The 19468-nt window shown below is 35.0% G+C and overlaps 1 protein-coding gene and 1 long non-coding RNA gene across 2 annotated transcripts in view; one reads left to right on the top strand and one right to left on the bottom strand.

Annotated features, from left to right (window-relative positions):
• LOC121424448 (receptor-type tyrosine-protein phosphatase F-like) overlaps nucleotides 1-19468 on the top strand; it is a 78320-nt gene that overhangs the window by 54898 nt on the left and 3954 nt on the right. The window contains 20 exon segments of the mRNA XM_041620138.1: nucleotides 196-295; nucleotides 1118-1361; nucleotides 3727-3766; nucleotides 4126-4222; nucleotides 4980-5066; nucleotides 5533-5573; nucleotides 7155-7374; nucleotides 8382-8458; nucleotides 9625-9701; nucleotides 10164-10200; nucleotides 10570-10667; nucleotides 11259-11372; nucleotides 12072-12223; nucleotides 13415-13550; nucleotides 14108-14257; nucleotides 15005-15104; nucleotides 16838-16911; nucleotides 18227-18361; nucleotides 18801-18935; nucleotides 19253-19407. Coding sequence (XP_041476072.1) covers nucleotides 196-295; nucleotides 1118-1361; nucleotides 3727-3766; nucleotides 4126-4222; nucleotides 4980-5066; nucleotides 5533-5573; nucleotides 7155-7374; nucleotides 8382-8458; nucleotides 9625-9701; nucleotides 10164-10200; nucleotides 10570-10667; nucleotides 11259-11372; nucleotides 12072-12223; nucleotides 13415-13550; nucleotides 14108-14257; nucleotides 15005-15104; nucleotides 16838-16911; nucleotides 18227-18361; nucleotides 18801-18935; nucleotides 19253-19407 — 2269 coding nt within the window.
• LOC121424449 overlaps nucleotides 1-19468 on the bottom strand; it is a 31112-nt gene that overhangs the window by 695 nt on the left and 10949 nt on the right. Inside the window, exons 2-3 of the long non-coding RNA XR_005971381.1 lie at nucleotides 1872-2119; nucleotides 1115-1257 (exon numbers count right to left, since the gene is read on the bottom strand). This is a non-coding gene — a long non-coding RNA (uncharacterized LOC121424449). The remainder of the gene's footprint in view (nucleotides 1-1114; nucleotides 1258-1871; nucleotides 2120-19468) is intronic.

The following is a 19468-nucleotide window of genomic DNA, read 5'->3' on the forward strand; positions in this document are numbered from 1 at the left end:
CTACCTGTTCTGTAATGTTGAAAATCTTTTCTCAAACTACTGTGTTTGTCTGCAAATGAACAATGTAACAAGTCAAAATGCAGACATCTTGTTTTCCTGCCCCCCCCCCCATGTTCATGATTATACTTTGTGTAATTAACGTCCACTTGAACTAATGCTCAATGCTGACAACTCTCTTACATTCCATACATGTAGTTGATGAACTTCCTAAACCGAGCATACCAGTGATTGTAATGTCTCCCAACGGTTTGCCAACCATTCCATTTTCTGATGCGCTTGATTCTCCATATATAACGTGAGTATATTTGTTGGAGAACTTTCTTGCATATTCCACATTCTAAAAATGGTTAGCGGTTCAGGGAACCCCCCCCCCCCAAAAAAAAGGGGGGATAAGAAAATTTAAAAAAGGTTGATTAGAGAAGACGTTTGACATGACTTCAAATCCATTTCCTGGACAACTGGACATAATCTTTCCTCAACTAAATTCATGTAGTTTGGGTTTTTATTGCGCCAAATATATTATACAGTGCGTCCCACAAAAAAACGAAACCGAGATTTATCGATGATTTATCATAACTTAATCACAAATACAATAGACAAATGACCTACCATTGTTAAGCTTAGAATCTCCTATTTCATCTGAAATTACTTAGATTATTTCTCATTCACTCATTTATATAAATTCCAATAAAAATCGAAATCGAAAATGCACACTGTACCCACTGAAATCCTTTACAATGGATCTTAATTGTTGAAAAGTGGGTCCCAATGATTAGAAACGATATCAAGAATAGATGTAATACAAAACAAGCAACTTGTCTATGTTTTATGTTAAAATTATTTGTATTTTTAAAGCATTATTAATTTAAGGTATTCATTGATATTATGATATTCTCCTGAAGCTTCTGCGGAAGACGACAAGAACACACTTGTCAAAACGTCGACCAAAATTAGCCCAAGAAAGATACATGGTTTACCATGGAACCTACTACACTAATATTATAATCATTATAAGTATCATTACAATTGTTGTTTCACTATTCTTATCATTATCATTATTTATGAATATTATCATTTTTATACTGATAACAATCATTCAAACCCTTTGACCTACCAGAGACGTTCTTGTTGCTGTTGAAGAGAGGCTTCCGGACGCGAGACGAAGACGTCAGCTGACAGGGTACGGTACCTTCGCCGAGAACCCTTCATCCTACATCGCAGCCAAGGTCGGCAAGGATCGCCTCCCGTTAGATATCACTGTAGGAGATAACCAGACGTATGGAGGGTATCACAACGCACCCCTGAAAGACAAAGCAACCTATGATATACGGACAGGTGTCGAGAGTAACATTGGTGGACAGGTAAGATCTTGGCCCTGTCTTACAAAGAGTAACAATTGATCCAATCAACCACAACTATGGAAAGCCAGCAACGTCAACATCTTAAATACATGGTTGTTCAAAACACTTTCTTGATATGATGTATATTTATACTTTCACTGTTTTCTTGACTATTCTGTATGCTTGTCTTTGTTTTGAAAAGACATTGTGCAAATTTCCTTAAGAAAACATGACATTGATGGATTTCCATATACTTCAGGTTGATTCGATCAATCATAATTCTTTGTAAGACGAGGCTCAGGGGAGCAATTTTTGAAACAAATAACCAGTGGTTTTAAATGATTGTTTGTTATAAGCTAGTGAAATCATTGCACCTGACAGAGAAAATCACTGAGAAGAATCTCCACGAACTTTTGTCTCAGGAAACGCTTGACCAGAAAGCAATCTTCAGTCATTGTGTCATGTCAAAATATTGAGGTATCTAAAATCTCAATCTCTCTAAACATGTTAAAAAATAAAGATATACTTTACCTCTGTCCAGTGAATTGATGTCATATGTTGATCACGATAGAATGTAATACTGTGATGAAGCAAGGGACAGTTCTATTCCTACCTAACAACCAATCTTCAAGATGCCTGCTATCAAGTCAGGCTTCAAAATTTTAAGATGTAGATCCGTTTGGCAGAGATATTTTTGCCTACTGCCCCAGAGGACTTTGGCTCTTGTACCTAGCACTCTTGCTTATTCCATTTCACGACCAGGGGCTGTTTTATAGAACCTGTCATAATAAAAAAATTGCAATAACATTTTAAAGCTACTGAGATTATTTGATTTGATTGGCTGATAGGAAAATTGTTACAGATATTCAGTATTTGTTATGATACACTGGAGTAATAAAATGTAAATACCTATCCTTTGTTGTAACATATGCCTAGATGAGCGTTTTTCATGAAAGCCGTCAGCACCGATAATTTGACATTCTCTGACAATCGCCATAGTAACAGAAAACAATGCTAGCTTGCAAACCCTATCCAGGGCGAGGGTTTCACTGAAAATTTGGGTGATGATAATGATATAATCAGTGCTGTTACCTTTCATGAAATACCAGTGGCGTAACTACAGGGGGGCCCCAAATCGGCTGACCAAAAAAAAAAACGGGGATAAAGAGAAAAAAGAGGGAGAAAGGAAGAGAAACGTAGTGGGAAAGAAGACATTATTGTTCATTATAATGTTATACTGTATAATAATTATGTTATTTATATTACATAAGAAACATTTTTTTTCATAACTTTATGAAACATAATTTGCTTAGGGCCTATGTGTTCATTGTTCCTGGTGCTCGCATTGTCTGTTTACCGAGATATATGATCCTGTTATACTAAAACCTCCCGCTTTCAAGTTAATATACACCAAACTGCCAAATATATTCCTCGTAATTCGAGTTATTGTTTTATGTACAATAGTATGCTTCTTTTTCATGACTACTTTATAAAGTTATTGTCCCATTTTAAGGTCTTAATATAAAACATTTTCTGTCCGTGCTTAACTTCACAGTGGTGGATTAGTGAAATATGTCGGCTCTCCATGAATTCCTAGAATCAGTCCTTAAAATGTCCCTTTTTCTGATCTGAATATCAAAAATTTTCATCTCGCGCTTCGCGCTCGCATCATTTGATTAGTGAAATACGTATGGTCTTCGTGAATTCTTACAAACTAGCCCGTTAAAATGCCCCTCTTCAGGTATGAATTTCCTTAATTTCCAACTCGCGCTTTGCGCTCGCAAGATTTGATTAGTGAGATGGGGATGTTAATCATGTTTAGATGTAATTCTTACAAAATCAACAAGCGCTTATTGGCACTCGCATTAGATGACTATGGTAAGATGTGTATACTCTTAATGGATTCCTAAAATATAGTCCTTAAAATCTTCATGTTTGGGGGTCAATATTTACAAAAATTTCAGCTCGCGCTTGGCGCTCGCATTCTTTAGCGAGACAGATACCTATCATGATTACAAAAGATTGATTATAGTGTCCCTTTTTAGGTCTGAATATCACAAATTTTAAGCTCGCGCTTTGCGCTCGCTTTATTTGACCAGTGAGATACATATCCGTTTAATGGCACTGTCCTTAAAATGTCTCTATTAGGCCAGCTACATGGCAACTGGGCACGCTTCGCGCGCTCACTAAGTGACTCAAAATTTTTGCTGGTGCCCCCCCATGCCGTGACCCACGGTACGCCACTGCCCGATAGTGAAATCCAAACGACTACTGAAATGTTAGTACCTAGATCCATCTAGTAGTGTATGCACAATTTTATTTGTATAAATGTCATTAAAGATATCTTTTTAATCAATTAATTTGTGTACCGTTCATTTGTTTTCAGAAATCCACCCTTTACGGAGATGCGATAACGTATCAAACAGGTATGTACTGTATGCTTAGTATATTACATAATTTTGATTTTGGGTGTTGTTCACCGATATTTCAAATTGAATTGCTTGACCCTAGATCTCATAAACCAGTGCACACAAGTGTCCATTGAACCTTAGGAACAATCTTTTGCATTTATAAAAAGAAATGATATGGTAAATATAACAAGGATTAAGTTTCTGTGAATTTGAAAGTATAGAAAAAGGGTCAAATCTTTTTTTTATGATCATTAAATCCTTAATATGTCACTTTGTATTCATATTGCAAGTGGTATTCATGACATATTGATCAGTTCACTTTGATTCTTTACTATTTTTCGTGAATCCACATTTTGCTCTTTCACTTTCACTAGGCTCGAAAGGTGGTGGTTCTGTAGTACCTATGGTGATAGGGGTAATAGTGGCACTTCTTCTTGCAGCTGTGGTAGTAGTTGGTGTTCTATATTACAGGTATCTAAAAGTGTACACTAAATGTCACATCAGGTAACGTAATGTGGTATCACTTCACACAACATCTCATCGTGTCGTATGACCTAACATCATATCTCATTGTACCACATCACATACATGTACTGTCATATCAAATCATGTAACTTTCCACTATAATCATGTTACACCACATATGTTATCACAACACATAAGGTCAAACCATGTCACTTCACACCGCATATTGGGCAATATAACATCACATCTCAAAAAGTTACACAACGCAACATAAATTTACATTGCATGAAATAATGCGATAAAACAGTAACATCAAATCTAATCATGTCACATCACAATGATTTTAAAAACCTATCTCTCTATATAACAAAACATCACATCACATTGAGATGCATTTAAGATAACCACATGATCTGTCCATAGAAATATCACACTACATCCCATTACATCACAACATTTCATCACGTGACATCACATCACACCACATCATCAAATAAAAGGACAATGTCACATTACATGTAACATCACATCACTAGACGTCACACTGCGTTACATTACACTCTGTGACATCACATTGCATCATATTTATGTTACTTGGTGCAAACACTGAACCAACATAATTCAAATATAAAGACAATTTAATATCTATTGCAATCCTCTGAAATCACTCCTGATTTCAAGTTATTTTATATTTGTAGGAGAAACATTTCAATATGATTATAAATCACAAATTTCTCTGATATTTTTTCCTCTTTCTGAGCAGAAAGAAAAAAGGGAAGTTGGATCGTCTTCCAGCCTCTATACTCAGACCACGAAGAACGCCACCAGTCAGATCTAACAACAGGAACCAGTAAGTTAACTCTGTCAGTACAAATAAAAATTAGACTAGATATTTCAATGTGTTGTAAAATTCATTTCAAGTAAGAAAATTGAGTAATTAAGTGAGATCCAATTCCATATAAAAAAGCACTAAGTCATTTGATCATACATTATGCCTGTATTTAGTAGTAAATGTTAAGTATGCCATAATAAGATCCTTAAAATGGGTATGTATAAAGAGAGATGGAAGGATTATTTAGACTCCAAAAGAAAAGTCACACTGTCATGTTTTTTTAAGAAGCATCTTTGCGAAAACCAAAATGCTCACTTTTGTGAAAAGGAAAAAAAGAACAATTAAGATTTATAGTTGGATTAATGAAGAGCAGGATGCGTAAAACAGATGGTATGAAAAGTTAAATAATAAATCTTACTGATAAACTCATATGTCTAATGTAAAAATCAACCTTTATCAACCATTCTTATTTTCCCCATTTCAGGATGAACGACAATGTGCCACTGAGACAAGTAAACAGCCTAAGTAAGTTCACAATGCCTTATAAACTTCGCATTGGATTTTAGTCACGTAGCCCTATATAAAATGCTTTACAAAAATTTTACAGTGTGGCGAGTAAAAACAAAACAAAGTATTATTGATGATTTATCATAACTTAACCGTAAGAAAAAATAGACAAATGACCTAGAGCTTAGAATCTACTCTTTTACCTGGTATATCTATAAAAGCTCTGCATCCAGCCATGAACAAATAAGAACAATGGGAAGAAATGATACCACAAACTTACTTGACAGGCGGCATCTGAATTTTAAAAGAGAAAATCATATGTCCGAAAGGTTCCATATCTTCTCTTTACTTTGATGCCTCAATCACTTAGAAGGGTAAAAAAATAAGAGTGATGTCTGTTTAAAATAATGTTTAAAGTACACACCCGAAGAAACAAATGTATTTTATAATGACTTTTTCTGGTCATTATTTTAAACGGGAAGTGTTACTAATCAGATATATATATATATATATATACACTTTTTGAAATAATGATTAGAGTTTGCTGAAATCAGCTCTCAAAAATGACTTATTTTCATGGCATATTTCTGCCTTTATTCGGTCCTCCGGCGAGCTCCAGCTGAGTCCCAATAATTTTCCAAAATCTAGATGTTTCACAGCCTAAACTGTCTGACTTACTCAACACTCTGTTTTGTTGATGATCATTCACGCATAGACTCTTTTGTCAACTGTGTGAAAAATACGGTAGGGGTTCTGTGAAAATGCATTCAATTAATGAAATTATGGAAATACAACTACTTTGTCAAAGAGACATCAGGTTCAGTGATGATAGTAACTATGGTAAAGTTAATTAACAAAATTGTAAATGAAAATAATACCAAATTCTAGGTTGGCAGGTAAATTGTCCCAAATTGAATATAATAAAATTAATTTAGTAATTGCTATTGAAGTTATACATAATCAATATGTGCGTACAAACATAACAAAACATCAGCATTAGCTATATCTAACAAATGAGATAAATCATGGCATAGCTAGATATAATGTAGTTTTTGTAAAAAAAATTGGATGCATTGCCATAAAACATAATGTAAAAGCTTATGATGTTGGGTCACATGGGGGAAAGAAAAGTAAATATGTAACCAAAAAGAAAGATGTAAGATGAATTTAAAGTTAGGGTGTTTATTGTAATCTTTAAAAAGCATATGATTTTGAAATATTCACTTACAAATATTTTTCACCTAGATCCGTGCACCATGTTGTGGCGGTTCTTACTCTTGCAATGTAATCAGAGGGCCATGTGTCCAAATCTCACCATGGCCTATCGTCCTTTGGCAAGGCGTCAATCCACACATTGCCACTCTCACCCAGGTGCTAATTGGGTACCAACAACCAAACAACCATCCATCATTGTGGTTGGTTTAGCAAGTGTGCGCCTGACAGGCTGCTGAAAAAGCTATGAACCCAGTGACCAGCTAATAATATTTGTGAAGCGCTTTGAAAAGTCATAGATTGACATCACGCTATATAAAGCCAATTATTGTTGTTATTATTATTATCCTCATTATTATTATCATTATTATTATTATTATTATTTAGATCGTAGTGGAACGCTGCCCAATGGGTCATCCACTGATGGCTTGTGTAACGCCGAGATCAACGGGGATGACGGGGCTATCTATGCGAACATGCAACCAGAAGAGAATGCACATAGACCTATCCCTCTTGACCAACTCATCACCTATGTGGCACAGAAGAAGTCGAGCGCGAAGAATGGATTCAAGCAAGATTATGACGTAAGTGATTAAGGTATCCAAGGGCCGATTGCACGAAAGGGTCTTTCCAAGGACTGTCTTTCATGTCGCCCATCTTTTATGATACGCTATAAGCGGGTGTTTCTGAAATTTATGATTAAGAATAAGATTGTTAGCTTGCTTTTAAATGAAATTTTACACAATTTCATGATATATCACATCATTTTATAAACAAATATTTTGTTTATTTTAACGGACGAATGAAATATGTTTGCAGATGATTTATTTAAAATGCGTTTCACATGGCGCATCATAAAATATGGGCGACACAAAGACGGTCCTTGCAAAGACCCTTTCGTGCAATCGGCCCCAGGTCTAATGCTACATTCGCACCACCAGCGAAACCGATTTCAACCGCCGACGGTAGGCTATGTTGGTTGCGTCGGTTGCATGAAAGCTACTATTTAATTAACTTTGCCATCCAATGGTAACTATCGTGGTAACAGTTCCTACCAGACAATCTATATCAAGGATCCCATGAAAGATGCGATTGGACGGCAAAGTTATCATAATATTAAATTATGCGATAAGGCCCTTGAGTCCCGCCAGTGTTACTGTACATAACAAGAACCTCCCTCCATTTATGATGATCTGTACAGAAAAACGTAGCCCCCATTCATTTATTTGTTTCCCTGCACGCCAAAAGTACAACTGCTTTGGTATATTCTTTCTATGTGTCTTTATTTTGATTTTGTCAGATAATTAGATTATATTCTATTGATAACAATCTATAATGTCATGGAGATTATTGTGGAAACATTTGTGAACACATTGGTCAAATATTTGTGTGAAACATATTACTTCCATCTGTTATATTGACCTAAATCTGTGTGATAAATTTGAACTAAATTGTATATAAGTAAATAGATGCCAAAGTATGTGGCCTTTACATAATGGATTCAAGTCCTTCATCAAGGAGCTCTGTAATGATGTTTCACCCAAACACAATGTTTCCTTTTTGTTTAGTTTTATTCGGTAAATATTTCATCTTTTTAAAAACAGAGTATTCCAGTCGGCAACTTCACCCATGGGACGTGGCTAAGAAGATTGAGAACCAAACAAAGAATAGATATATCAACATTATTGCTTGTAAGTAATTTGTTTTTAGTACAGTATGAAATATGCAATTATGTAAACATATATGTACACGTATATATATATATATATATATGAATGAATACATAAGTGTGATTCTTGTTTTTTATGTATTAACAAGCCATAAAGTTGGCTTTTGGTTTTAAAGCCATGTGGCTCTTTGTGAGCGTTGTGAGCGCCTATTGACGATTGGCTGGTATACTCCCAATAATAAACGTGTTAGCACTTACATAAGTAGATATATGTCTCAAGTGCCTCATAAAATAACCAATTATTATTATTAAAACATTAAAGAGAATAATAATGATGCTGAAATCAAATGATTTTAGTGATTAAGTGGTATAGAATTACCGCCTCTTTAATGTATACACAGCAGAGGGCCTGTTGCATAAAACTTTTTACCTGAGAAAACTCTGGAAAAAACTGAAAACTTAGGTAGTGTGATTTTTTGCCATTGACTTTAACACTGAGTTTTCTCAGGTAAAAAGTTTTATGCAACGGGCCCCAGGAGTGGGGGAAGTTTACCCCCTTCCACAAGTTTTTAGAATATGCTTTCCTTTTGGCAATATTCACAAAATTCCACAAAAAAGTATGTTCTCTATTTTTTTTTCAATTCTGAAATGAGAAGATTTTGTGTGTAAAAAAAAAATACATATTCTATCGCCATAAGAAAAAAAAATTGTTTAACATGGCCTAGGAAAAGAAGTCGTGGACTCGGTCCCTGGCCTTGTGTTTCTGCAAATCAGACTGGAGAAAGTTTATAACATGATTTGTAAAAGGTGCTACATGTAAGGCTTGGAAAACTCGTACTCTCATTGTTCATTATAAATATGACTAGTTTCCATAATCTGTACGAGACTACATTATATTTATCATCATCAACCACCCTTTTTAAACACACCCACCTCCTCTCACCCACACTATTGCATTGGAATTCAGATAAATGCAAGACTTTTTAAATCTCACAGAAACGTTTTATTTTACTTGAATTCAATATAGGAAATATCCAGAGTAAAAAAAATTGTCTTTAAAGTTTAAGATTTCGAATACTTAGAATGTCTTTTAGCAGATGCACGAGATGCTTTTGTTATTTTAAACCTCGTTTCCCTTGCTTTCTATTCTTCCATCTCTGTGAAAAATCAAAACTCATCTCTTTTCAGATGATCACTCGAGAGTCCTTTTGCCTATGCTTGACAATGATCCACATTCTGATTATATCAATGCAAGCTTCATTGATGTGAGTACACACTCAATAAAAAGATTGCAAGTAACATAATGATTTAATATAAGATGAATAATGAGCAGGTTTATATCTGATATAATATTATGAATTGTATTTTTATCAAAAAGCGATATAACGACTAGAATTTCTCTGTATTAAGTGACTTGATCATTTACTTGGTCGTATATTTGTGTAAATGTTCAATAATTATTATCAATTATTCTATTGCTTTGGTCTACTTTCCATTTTTTTTCATGGTTGGCACAATTTATGAAATCATGAGCTAGAGCATAACTCGCGTAACTTCTTGTTGGCTTTGTATTTCATTCACAATTTTCATGCGCACTAATGCTTATTGTGGTTGTACATGTTGATGTATTTCTTATTTTTTGCTACAAGAAAAAATAAATCAAGTATATATTTGAATCCTTTGGAACTGTATGATATAAATGTTACTATTTTTACCTTATTCTGCAGGGTTACAATTATCCAAGAAAGTACATCGCTGCCCAAGGTAAAATAAAACTGCTTGTGCTGCAAAATTATGATGGGTTTGACAGTTCATGAAGTGAGATAAAGAATGGATCAGAAATAAATGTTTTTAGGAATTGCCAATTCAAAATCTTCAGTGTGTTATGTCTGCTGATTCGTTATTTTTTTTATTTTTTACAAATTTAAGGCTAATTTATATCACCTTTGACTAAATCATTTAATAATAATAATGAATAATATTAATCAGTGTATATAGAGGATAAATTTCAGTTACGTGAAGTACTTGTAAATAGAAAAATGAGTCGGTAAAATGAGAAAGAAAGGGAAAATATGTTTTGTTGAAATCTTAACTAGGAGCTACCTATATACTTTTGATACCCGTATTTTGCAGGACCCAATATCGCATCGGTAAAGGATTTCTGGCGAATGATATGGGAGGAGGACTGTGGCAAGATTGTAATGTTGACCAACTTGGTAGAGGGTGAAAAGGTAAATTTTTTTTTAATTTCTGATTGATTTAATTTCTAGTTCTATAATTTTTCAAATGTTCTTTTCTCGTAAGATTCTGAATTTACTGAGTCACATGATGTATCTTTTAATTGTTTTATTTGTATTTGAAAAAGTCAAGGGAAATCCTATATCTTTATCAATACGAGATCTTCTTCATGTACATTTATATTTTCTTTATGAAGGTTTATGAAGGTTTGTGTAATGAAGAAAAAGGTAATCATCTGCAAAACGATTTCTTCTTAGATTCAGTTTATTTCCATTTTCATGTAATCAACATATAACTGCACAAAACAGAATAAAACGTCAAAAGGAAAACTTCTATCATAAATGATATTGTAGGATGCTGATTGGTATCAAAATTAAGTGCTGTTGCAATATGGATGATATAATCAAATTCTAGATTACAATTAACTTGTGAAACTGATAATGTGGGATTTAGTATTTTGGCATGTTTAAAGGTCAATATTATTGACAATATTCTGATTTCCAATCAGACAAATCAATTTGCTTTTATTTTTTATTATCTTAAGACATGATCAGCTATCTTTCACTTACTTTTTATCCTTATAGAAAAAATGTGAGAAGTATTGGCCAGACAAGAAGATGTTGTATGGAAAGATAACTGTTACGATGAACAGTACAGAAGTGAACACACACTACACGGTTAGGACATTCACTGTCATGGTATGTCATTTGATATCTTTTTATTCTGCACATAAGTTGATTTCTTCATTACCATGATTACTTCGTCGAATATCAAGAATATATTGCAGGAGTATACTTGTTTTTTTTGCAGGTTGCCTGAAATTATTTCTACACAAATAGTTGATTACGACTATTCGTTTGAAAAAGGATTAAATTGTCATCATTGTCATTAGATTTTCCTTGCAAATTAGCAAATCAAATTATTTTCCAGACCCAATCTTTCAGTGAATTCATTAATTCTTCAGGAAATTAGATCTCTTGTCTTGTTCGTTTACTTCACTGCTTGCAAAGTTTTAGAAATAATGCACAGTATCCTAATATCCCTGTAAAATTTAGTTTGCTTAGTGTTATTATTACTAGGTCTATTGAGTTGTTTATTTTCTTCACTTGCTTGCAAAGTCCCATTCCATTCCGAAGGATTCTTTTGATAAGTACCAAGATTACTGCATGGCTCGACCGGGAGGTTGCAGCTCTAGGAAATTAAAGAATAGAAATTCAAAAAGAAGTAGGGTCCTTGATTAGTTATACAACAGCTTAAGATAACAGAAACATCCTATTTCATTGCTTGATATTTTTATGCAGTGATTGCATTGGCAGTCTTCCTTTAGCTGTTTGATTATTAATGATCATTAAATTTTGAATATGTTATTATACACCGAATATATACTCTAATTGCAGTTTGATAATAGCATCCGTGAAGTTGTCCAATACCACTATACCTCATGGCCTGACATGGGTGTACCAAAGTACACCACACCTCTCATGAACTTCATCAGGACTGTCAAGCAACACCACACAAACAGTATTGGACCAATGATTGTTCACTGCAGGTAAAGTGTCCTCTTTTTGTCATTGCCATTTGTTTGATGTAACCTATGCAAAAAGGTAAAAGTAAACTGAATCACTGTGACCCTTGCGAGGGTCCTCCCCACAAAATAGGTTTATGTATCAGAATATTAACATAAAATATGTATAATCTCTTTTAATGGCAGATACCATGCAATTTGAATGTGCCAGGCAAAATGTATATCCACAAGCATTACGTTAATTAGAATAGATTGTTAATCAGATAAGCATAACGCATACGTCATGGATGATTTCCATTATTTTGTTTATGAAGGTAAAGAATCCTAATAACAAAGTAGTAGGAATTTGTGTTTAGCCGGGTTGCTAGGTTGTGTGTATGTGAGATTAGTGAGTGAGTATTTGTGTGTATGTGAGGGGGAGGGTGTGTTGGGGATGGATGTGGTGGCATGCGTGATGTGTGGGTGAGGGTGTGGGTGGGTGTGTGTGTAGGGGATGGGTTTGAAGGCGTGTAAGATGTGTAGGGTGTGAGGCTGGGTGTGGGTGTGTGTGGTTATGCGAGTGTGGGTGTGCAACTATGTGTGAATTAGATTGTAAGCTGTAAGAGTGGAAGAGCCGTGGTGTAGTGGTTCTGACTCTCGCCTTGTAGACAGAGGGTCGTGTGTTCGAATCCCACCGCGGTCTAGCGTCCTTTGGCAAGGCTTTAATCCATACTTTGCCACTCTCAACCCAGGTGCTAAATGGGTACCCGGTAGGATGCGAAAGATATTGTATGTTTGATTTTGCCAGCGCCATAATGTGGCTGCGATGAATGCAAGGAATGCTCCCCAGGGAGTGGAAATTGTGCACTTTTCGTGCTTGATTGAAATGAATCCAATGACCAGGGTAATAATATGCTGTAATGCGCTTTGGGCCATTATGGGAAAGGCGCTTTATAAAAATTGGCTATTATTAAGCTATATTAGATTTTGTGAGACAAAATATTTATTGTGTATGTGACTTGTGTATGTGTCCAGGTGGGTGTGCAACCTCTAAACCCAAAATTTGCAATTTGGATGAGACTGTCAGTCACTTCCAACCTCATCCTTTGCTATGCACGTCTGCTGGCAAAGAGATCCCTATTTACATTTTCATATTATTGCTTTAAACCACAAAATTTCAACTTAACCCCTACCCCATATTTATATCAACTAACGTAACCTTTTATCTTTATAAAGTGCTGGTGTTGGACGCACAGGAACCTTCATCACACTAGACGCAATGTTGGATCAGGCTGAGGCAGAGAATACCATAGATGTCTACAATTTCATCACAGGCTTGAGGAATAGTCGGATTAAGATGGTTCAAGTAGCGGTGAGTCTAATAATATGCAATTTTTAACATAATGTGTAGTAAAGTACTTCTATTTTTCTCTTTAAAACATTTTTATTTGGTATAACCATCTCATACATATAGACAGTAGTCAGAGTAACACATTTCATAATCAAGTCTAGTATCACTATAGATTGACAGTGTTCAGTAAACTTCTTGGTATTTAAGATATCAAAGGAATGTAAATTAATAAAAGTTCAAAAAGGGTATGTTTTGTTCTTTGCCTTGTTGTTATCACATTACCATTATCATAATCATCACTATTAGTATGTACTATCAATATATAGTTATTATCGTTATTAATTGTCATCATTATTGTTATTATTAGCACCATGTTTGTATTATTATTTCATAATTGTGCAGCTGCTCTGGACATGTTTGCTCTATCATATTTGTTTAAATGAAGGAATTATATTCGGGTTTGATTTTTAAATAAGATATTTCTATGAAAGGCCCCCCCCCATCTTAATTTTTCATCCTAAACTTCTTTTTTCCTCTTTCTTCCTTTTGTTCTACTTACTTTCATTTTCTTCCTGCAGGAGCAATATCAGTTCATCTTCGATGCTCTGTTAGAAACCTTTGTCTGTGGGGATACCAGCATAGCTCAAGATCTTTACCTTCAGCGGTACCCGTCATTGTTAGCCCCGAGTCCAGATACCGGATCCACACTGCTTCAGGAACAGTTCGAGGTAAGTTCCTATTAATGATAGGTGACCACAGCGACCACATTTATCGCATCTTAGTTTCGGCCATTGTCTACATTTTCCACTCTCCAACAGGGTGAATTATTAAGTAATCGGGTACCCTTCAATGTTCGTGTGCCTGTTCACAGTTTGTATAATTGGTAAAAATGGGCATTGATTAAGCACTGTATAAATACTGCACATTATTTTCAGTATGATTTTTTATATTAGTATTAGTGGTATTGTTGTGTTGTTTCTTGTCATCATTTTGTTATTAAGCGCAAAATTTACTCTTGAAAATGAACTACCTGTCTTATAGTTGCATTATTTGATTATTACCATAGAATTGCAATATCTCAACAAATATATTTTTATATTTGTACGGGTAGAAATAGAGATTTTATCCATTTTGCCAAAAAATCCAATACCTGTTAACCTTGTCAAATATCATATTCTGCTATTGAACATTTTCTGCTTTAAATTGTAAACATTGTACAGGGGAAGTCTGTGTCAAAATTTTATAAACAAATATTTGAAGATGAAAAGCACTTTAAAAAAAGATACAAAATACCACATCGCATTGCTAAATAATAATCTAATTATAGATCCTGAATCATTCTCTATCCTTTTACAACATTGCTTCTAATAACTTTGGTGAGGAGTGAAAATGCCAAAGGACTTCTTTTCAGTATTGAATAAAAACTAGATCTTTATAGATGAACCAATATTTGATCATTTGTATTCTGTTTGCAGCGCCTTGACATGTTCACCATCAGAGCAAGAGACGATGAACTGAGAACTGCCAGAAACCCAATGAACTCCCACAAGAATAGATACCGTGACAAACTACCAAGTGAGTTCCATAATGATTTTCCGTTCTAGTTTGGTTTTATTGTTAAAATAAAGCTTACATTTCAAACCATTATGATACCCAATAAAAATATGCTTTTTAATAACCTCATGTTGGATAAAGCATGAACACAAATTAAATTTAAAAACGAAGAAAATTAATAACAGAAGGGAAAGCAAGACTGTCTCTGAACTTCCACACTGAGAAGGGAAAGCAACAGACTGTCTCTGAACTTCCACACTGAGAAGGGAAAGCAACCGATTGTCTCTGAACTTCCACACTGAGAAGGGAAAGCAACCGATTGTCTCTGAACTTCCACACTGAGAAGGGAAAGCAACAGATTGTCTCTGAACTTCCACACTGAGAAGGGAAAGCAATAGATTGTCCCTGAACTTCCACACTGAGAAGGGAAAGCAACAGACTGTCTCTGAACTTCCACACTGAAAAGGGAAAGCAACAGATTGTCTCTGAACTTCCACACTGAGAAGGGAAAGCAACATCTTGTCTCTGACTTCCACACTGAGAAGGGAAAGCAACAGCTTGTCTCTGAACTTCCACACTGAGAAGGGAAAGCAACAGATTATCTCTGAACTTCCACACTGGGAAGGGAAAGCAACAGACTGTCTCTGAACTTCCACACTGAGAAGGGAAAGAAACAGCTTGTCTCTGAACTTCCACACTGAGAAGGGAAAGCAACAGATTGTCTCTGAACTTCCACACTGGGAAGGGAAAGCAACATATTGTCTCTGAACTTGCACACTGAGAAAGGAAAGCAATAGATTGTCCCTGAACTTCCACACTGAGAAGGAAAGCAACAGACTGTCTCTGAACTTCCACACTGAGAAGGGAAAGCAACAGACTGTCTCTGAACTTCTACACTGAGAAGGGAAAGCAACAGATTGTCTCTGAACTTCCACACTGAGAAAGGAAAGCAACAGACTGTCTCTGAAATTCCACACTGTTAAGGGAACGCAACAGACTGTCCCTGAACTTCCACACTGAGAAGGGAAAGCAACAGACTGTCTCTGAACTTCTACACTGAGAAGGGAAAGCAACAGATTGTCTCTGAACTTCCACACTGAGAAAGGAAAGCAACAGACTGTTTCTGAAATTCCACACTGTTAAGGGAACGCAACAGACTGTCCCTGAACTTCCACACTGAGAAGGGAAAGCAACAGATTGTCTCTGAACTTCCACACTGAGAAGGGAAAGCAACAGATTGTCTCTGAACTTCCACACTGAGAAGGGAAAGCAACAGACTGTCTCTGAACTTCCACACTGAGAAGGGAAAGCAACAGACTGTCTCTGAACTTCCACACTGAGAAGGGAAAGCAACAGATTGTCTCTGAACTTCCACACTGAGAAGGGAAAGCAACAGATTGTCTCTGAACTTCCACACTGAGAAGGGAAAGCAATAGATTGTCCCTGAACTTCCACACTGAGAAGGGAAAGCAACAGACTGTCTCTGAACTTCCACACTGAGAAGGGAAAGCAACAGATTGTCCCTGAACTTCCACACTGAGAAGGGAAAGCAACAGATTGTCTCTGAACTTCCACACTGAGAAGGGAAAGCAACAGATTGTCTCTGAACTTCCACACTGCTGTTCGTTTCAATGTAAAATTTGGTACCTTTTTCATTTTGAATCGTTGGTCAACGTACGTTCTATATTTCTGCAAGCATTATTTCATTTTACCAAATTCTTATGACAAACTATTTTTTTAAATTTTTTTATCAGCGGACAAATCCAGGCCATATCTGATCACAGAGGTTGATGGTGGAACCAACTACATAAATGCTTCCTTTTTGCCCGTAAGTTAAATTCTTTCTTGGTATAGAGATCACAGCATGCGTATCAATTACAAGAACAAAGTGTCCTTCAAACCTTTCTATACATCATCAGAAACTGTATTATATCTCTTTAGAAATCATTAGAAAAGAGGGATGCATGGAGAATTATCAAATGTGAACCTGACTTGCTAAACCACTACTGAAATGTGACTCATAGTTGACTTCATTAAGAGTAAAGATTTTACTGATGTACCTCGAGAAGGAGGAGCTAAAATGAAATTATTTATATTATTTTTGTAACATCATTTACACTGAGGATGATGTTGATGAGGATCATTTAGGATAGGTTATGATATTGGCATAGGATAGGTAAGAGTGACAAAGCTAGGACACTTAAAGGACAAATCCATCCCAACACAAGTTGATTTGAATTAAAAGAGAAAAATCCGACATGCAAAACACTGAAATTTCATTAAAATCGGATGTAAAATAAGAAAGTAATAACATTTTAAATTTTCGATTTAAACAGTTATATGCACATCCTGGCTAGTATGCAAATGAGGAGACTGATGACGTCATCCACTCACTATTTCTTTTGTATTTTATCAAATTAAATATAAAATATTCTAATTTTCTCCTCATTTTTAAGTGAAACATAGATTTATTTCTCTCCGAACATGTGAAATTAGTATTGTTTGACTCTATATGGTTCAGTCAATTTAGTCCTAATTGCCAATTAAATCTTTAAAAAATTAAATATCTTTAAAAAATTAAATATTGTATAATTCAAACAATTAACAACAAAAGAAATAGTGAGTGAGGTTTATCATCGACTGTCTCATTTGCATGTCACTGAATTTTGCATATCATTGTTTTGTGAAAAATATCAAAGCGAAACTTTAAAATGTCATAACTTTCTCATTTTACATCCGATTTTGATGAAATTTTGAGCATTATGTTAGTATGATTTTATTCTATTTATTCACATCAACACATATCTGAGGTGGACTTGACCTTTAAGCACATCACAATCATACTTCCATTTCTATTTGTTTGGTTTTTATCAAAGGTTTTCACATGGCCTTTTTTAAGAACGTTTCCACAAATGGAAATGGAAAGTTTTTTTTAACGTTTTGGAAAGGTGCATGAAAAGTTTTTGAACGATTTCTGAATATTCTAGACATGTTTTCATAAAGGGTTTGATTTTTTTAATGTTTAGAAAACGTCAGTTGGTAACTTGGTCCTTACTACGTCGTTGATAATGATATGTTGATACTGGTGATGATGAATATGAATATTCATGGTGGTAATAGCCTTTTTTTTTTTGGTCTTCCAGGGATACACAAAGAAGGACATGTTCATTGGTACCCAGACCCCTCTCCCAGATACTGTTGTTGACTTCTGGCGATTGATCTTTGATTACAGGATTTCTACCATTGTCATGCTCAACGGTATGGCCTCAGAGGATCAGGTAAATGGTATCATCAAAATCACAGACTCATGATGATGAACTTTAAACCTAGTACACTCACTTAAAGGATAAATACAGAGCAATATTTTTGGACAGGCCATTTGCATTTCAATGAAGAAAGGTGTTTATTTAACCTGAACTAGTTAAGATTTTGCAAAAATATTGGTTTAACAGCAAACACATTCTATTGATTCTGTTTTAAAGAAAGGTTGTTTTAATCAAGACTAATTGTTTCTTTAGTGTTATATGATTGGCAATACGAGTGCATTGGTTATCCACAGGATATGCTCCATGCTCAGCAATAAGCCTAATCTTGTGCAAATCAATCACAGGTTTCTAATGAAAATTCCTTTGTATGGTAAATGTTTATATTTGCGCCTATTATATCAGTTGATCACTTATGCATCTCATCATTTACTTGTTGTCTTCCTTTACATAGTCTATGGCAGAATACTGGGCGTACTCTTCACAGAGTGACATCACCCATGGTCCCTTCACGATAACACTCCTCAATGAGGAACATTATGATGAGATATCATGTAGGACAATGGAAGTCAGAAGCACAACTTCCAAGGTAGGTAAAACAGCTCTTCGCTCACTTTTTTTATATTTTGTTTTAATGTATCTTTATACATATTTTTTCTTCAATTATTTCTCTTTTTTGTACTTTATTTTTATTTTTTCATAGATTCATTTATTCACATAAATTTTATTTGTGTCCTGTATCGCATACTGCAGTTCAACCTGGCAACCAGCAACTTTAGACAAAAGTCTGGAATTGCTTTCTTTTGATATGTAATTTTTTTATCATGATTAGTAGAACTATGTCTTTCATAGTATGAGATGACAATTACAAGAGTGCATTCCTTTTTTCCAACATATCTGTTGCAGTCTCGAGTTCACACAGTGTATCAACTGCACCTGACGACATGGCCAATGGCATCTGAGGTATGTACCTCTGCAATCTCTTTCATGGAGCTTCATCGTAGAGCCATGGTATGGAATGAATCCAATGCCAAAGACACACCAATCCTGGTCCATTGCAAGTAAGTTCAGTCATAAGGTCCTTTGTAAATACTTGTTTATAATTTTTTTCCAGTAACACTA

The sequence above is a fragment of the Lytechinus variegatus genome, chromosome 11 (genome assembly GCF_018143015.1).
Source record: "Lytechinus variegatus isolate NC3 chromosome 11, Lvar_3.0, whole genome shotgun sequence".
Lineage (NCBI taxonomy): Eukaryota > Metazoa > Echinodermata > Echinoidea > Temnopleuroida > Toxopneustidae > Lytechinus > Lytechinus variegatus.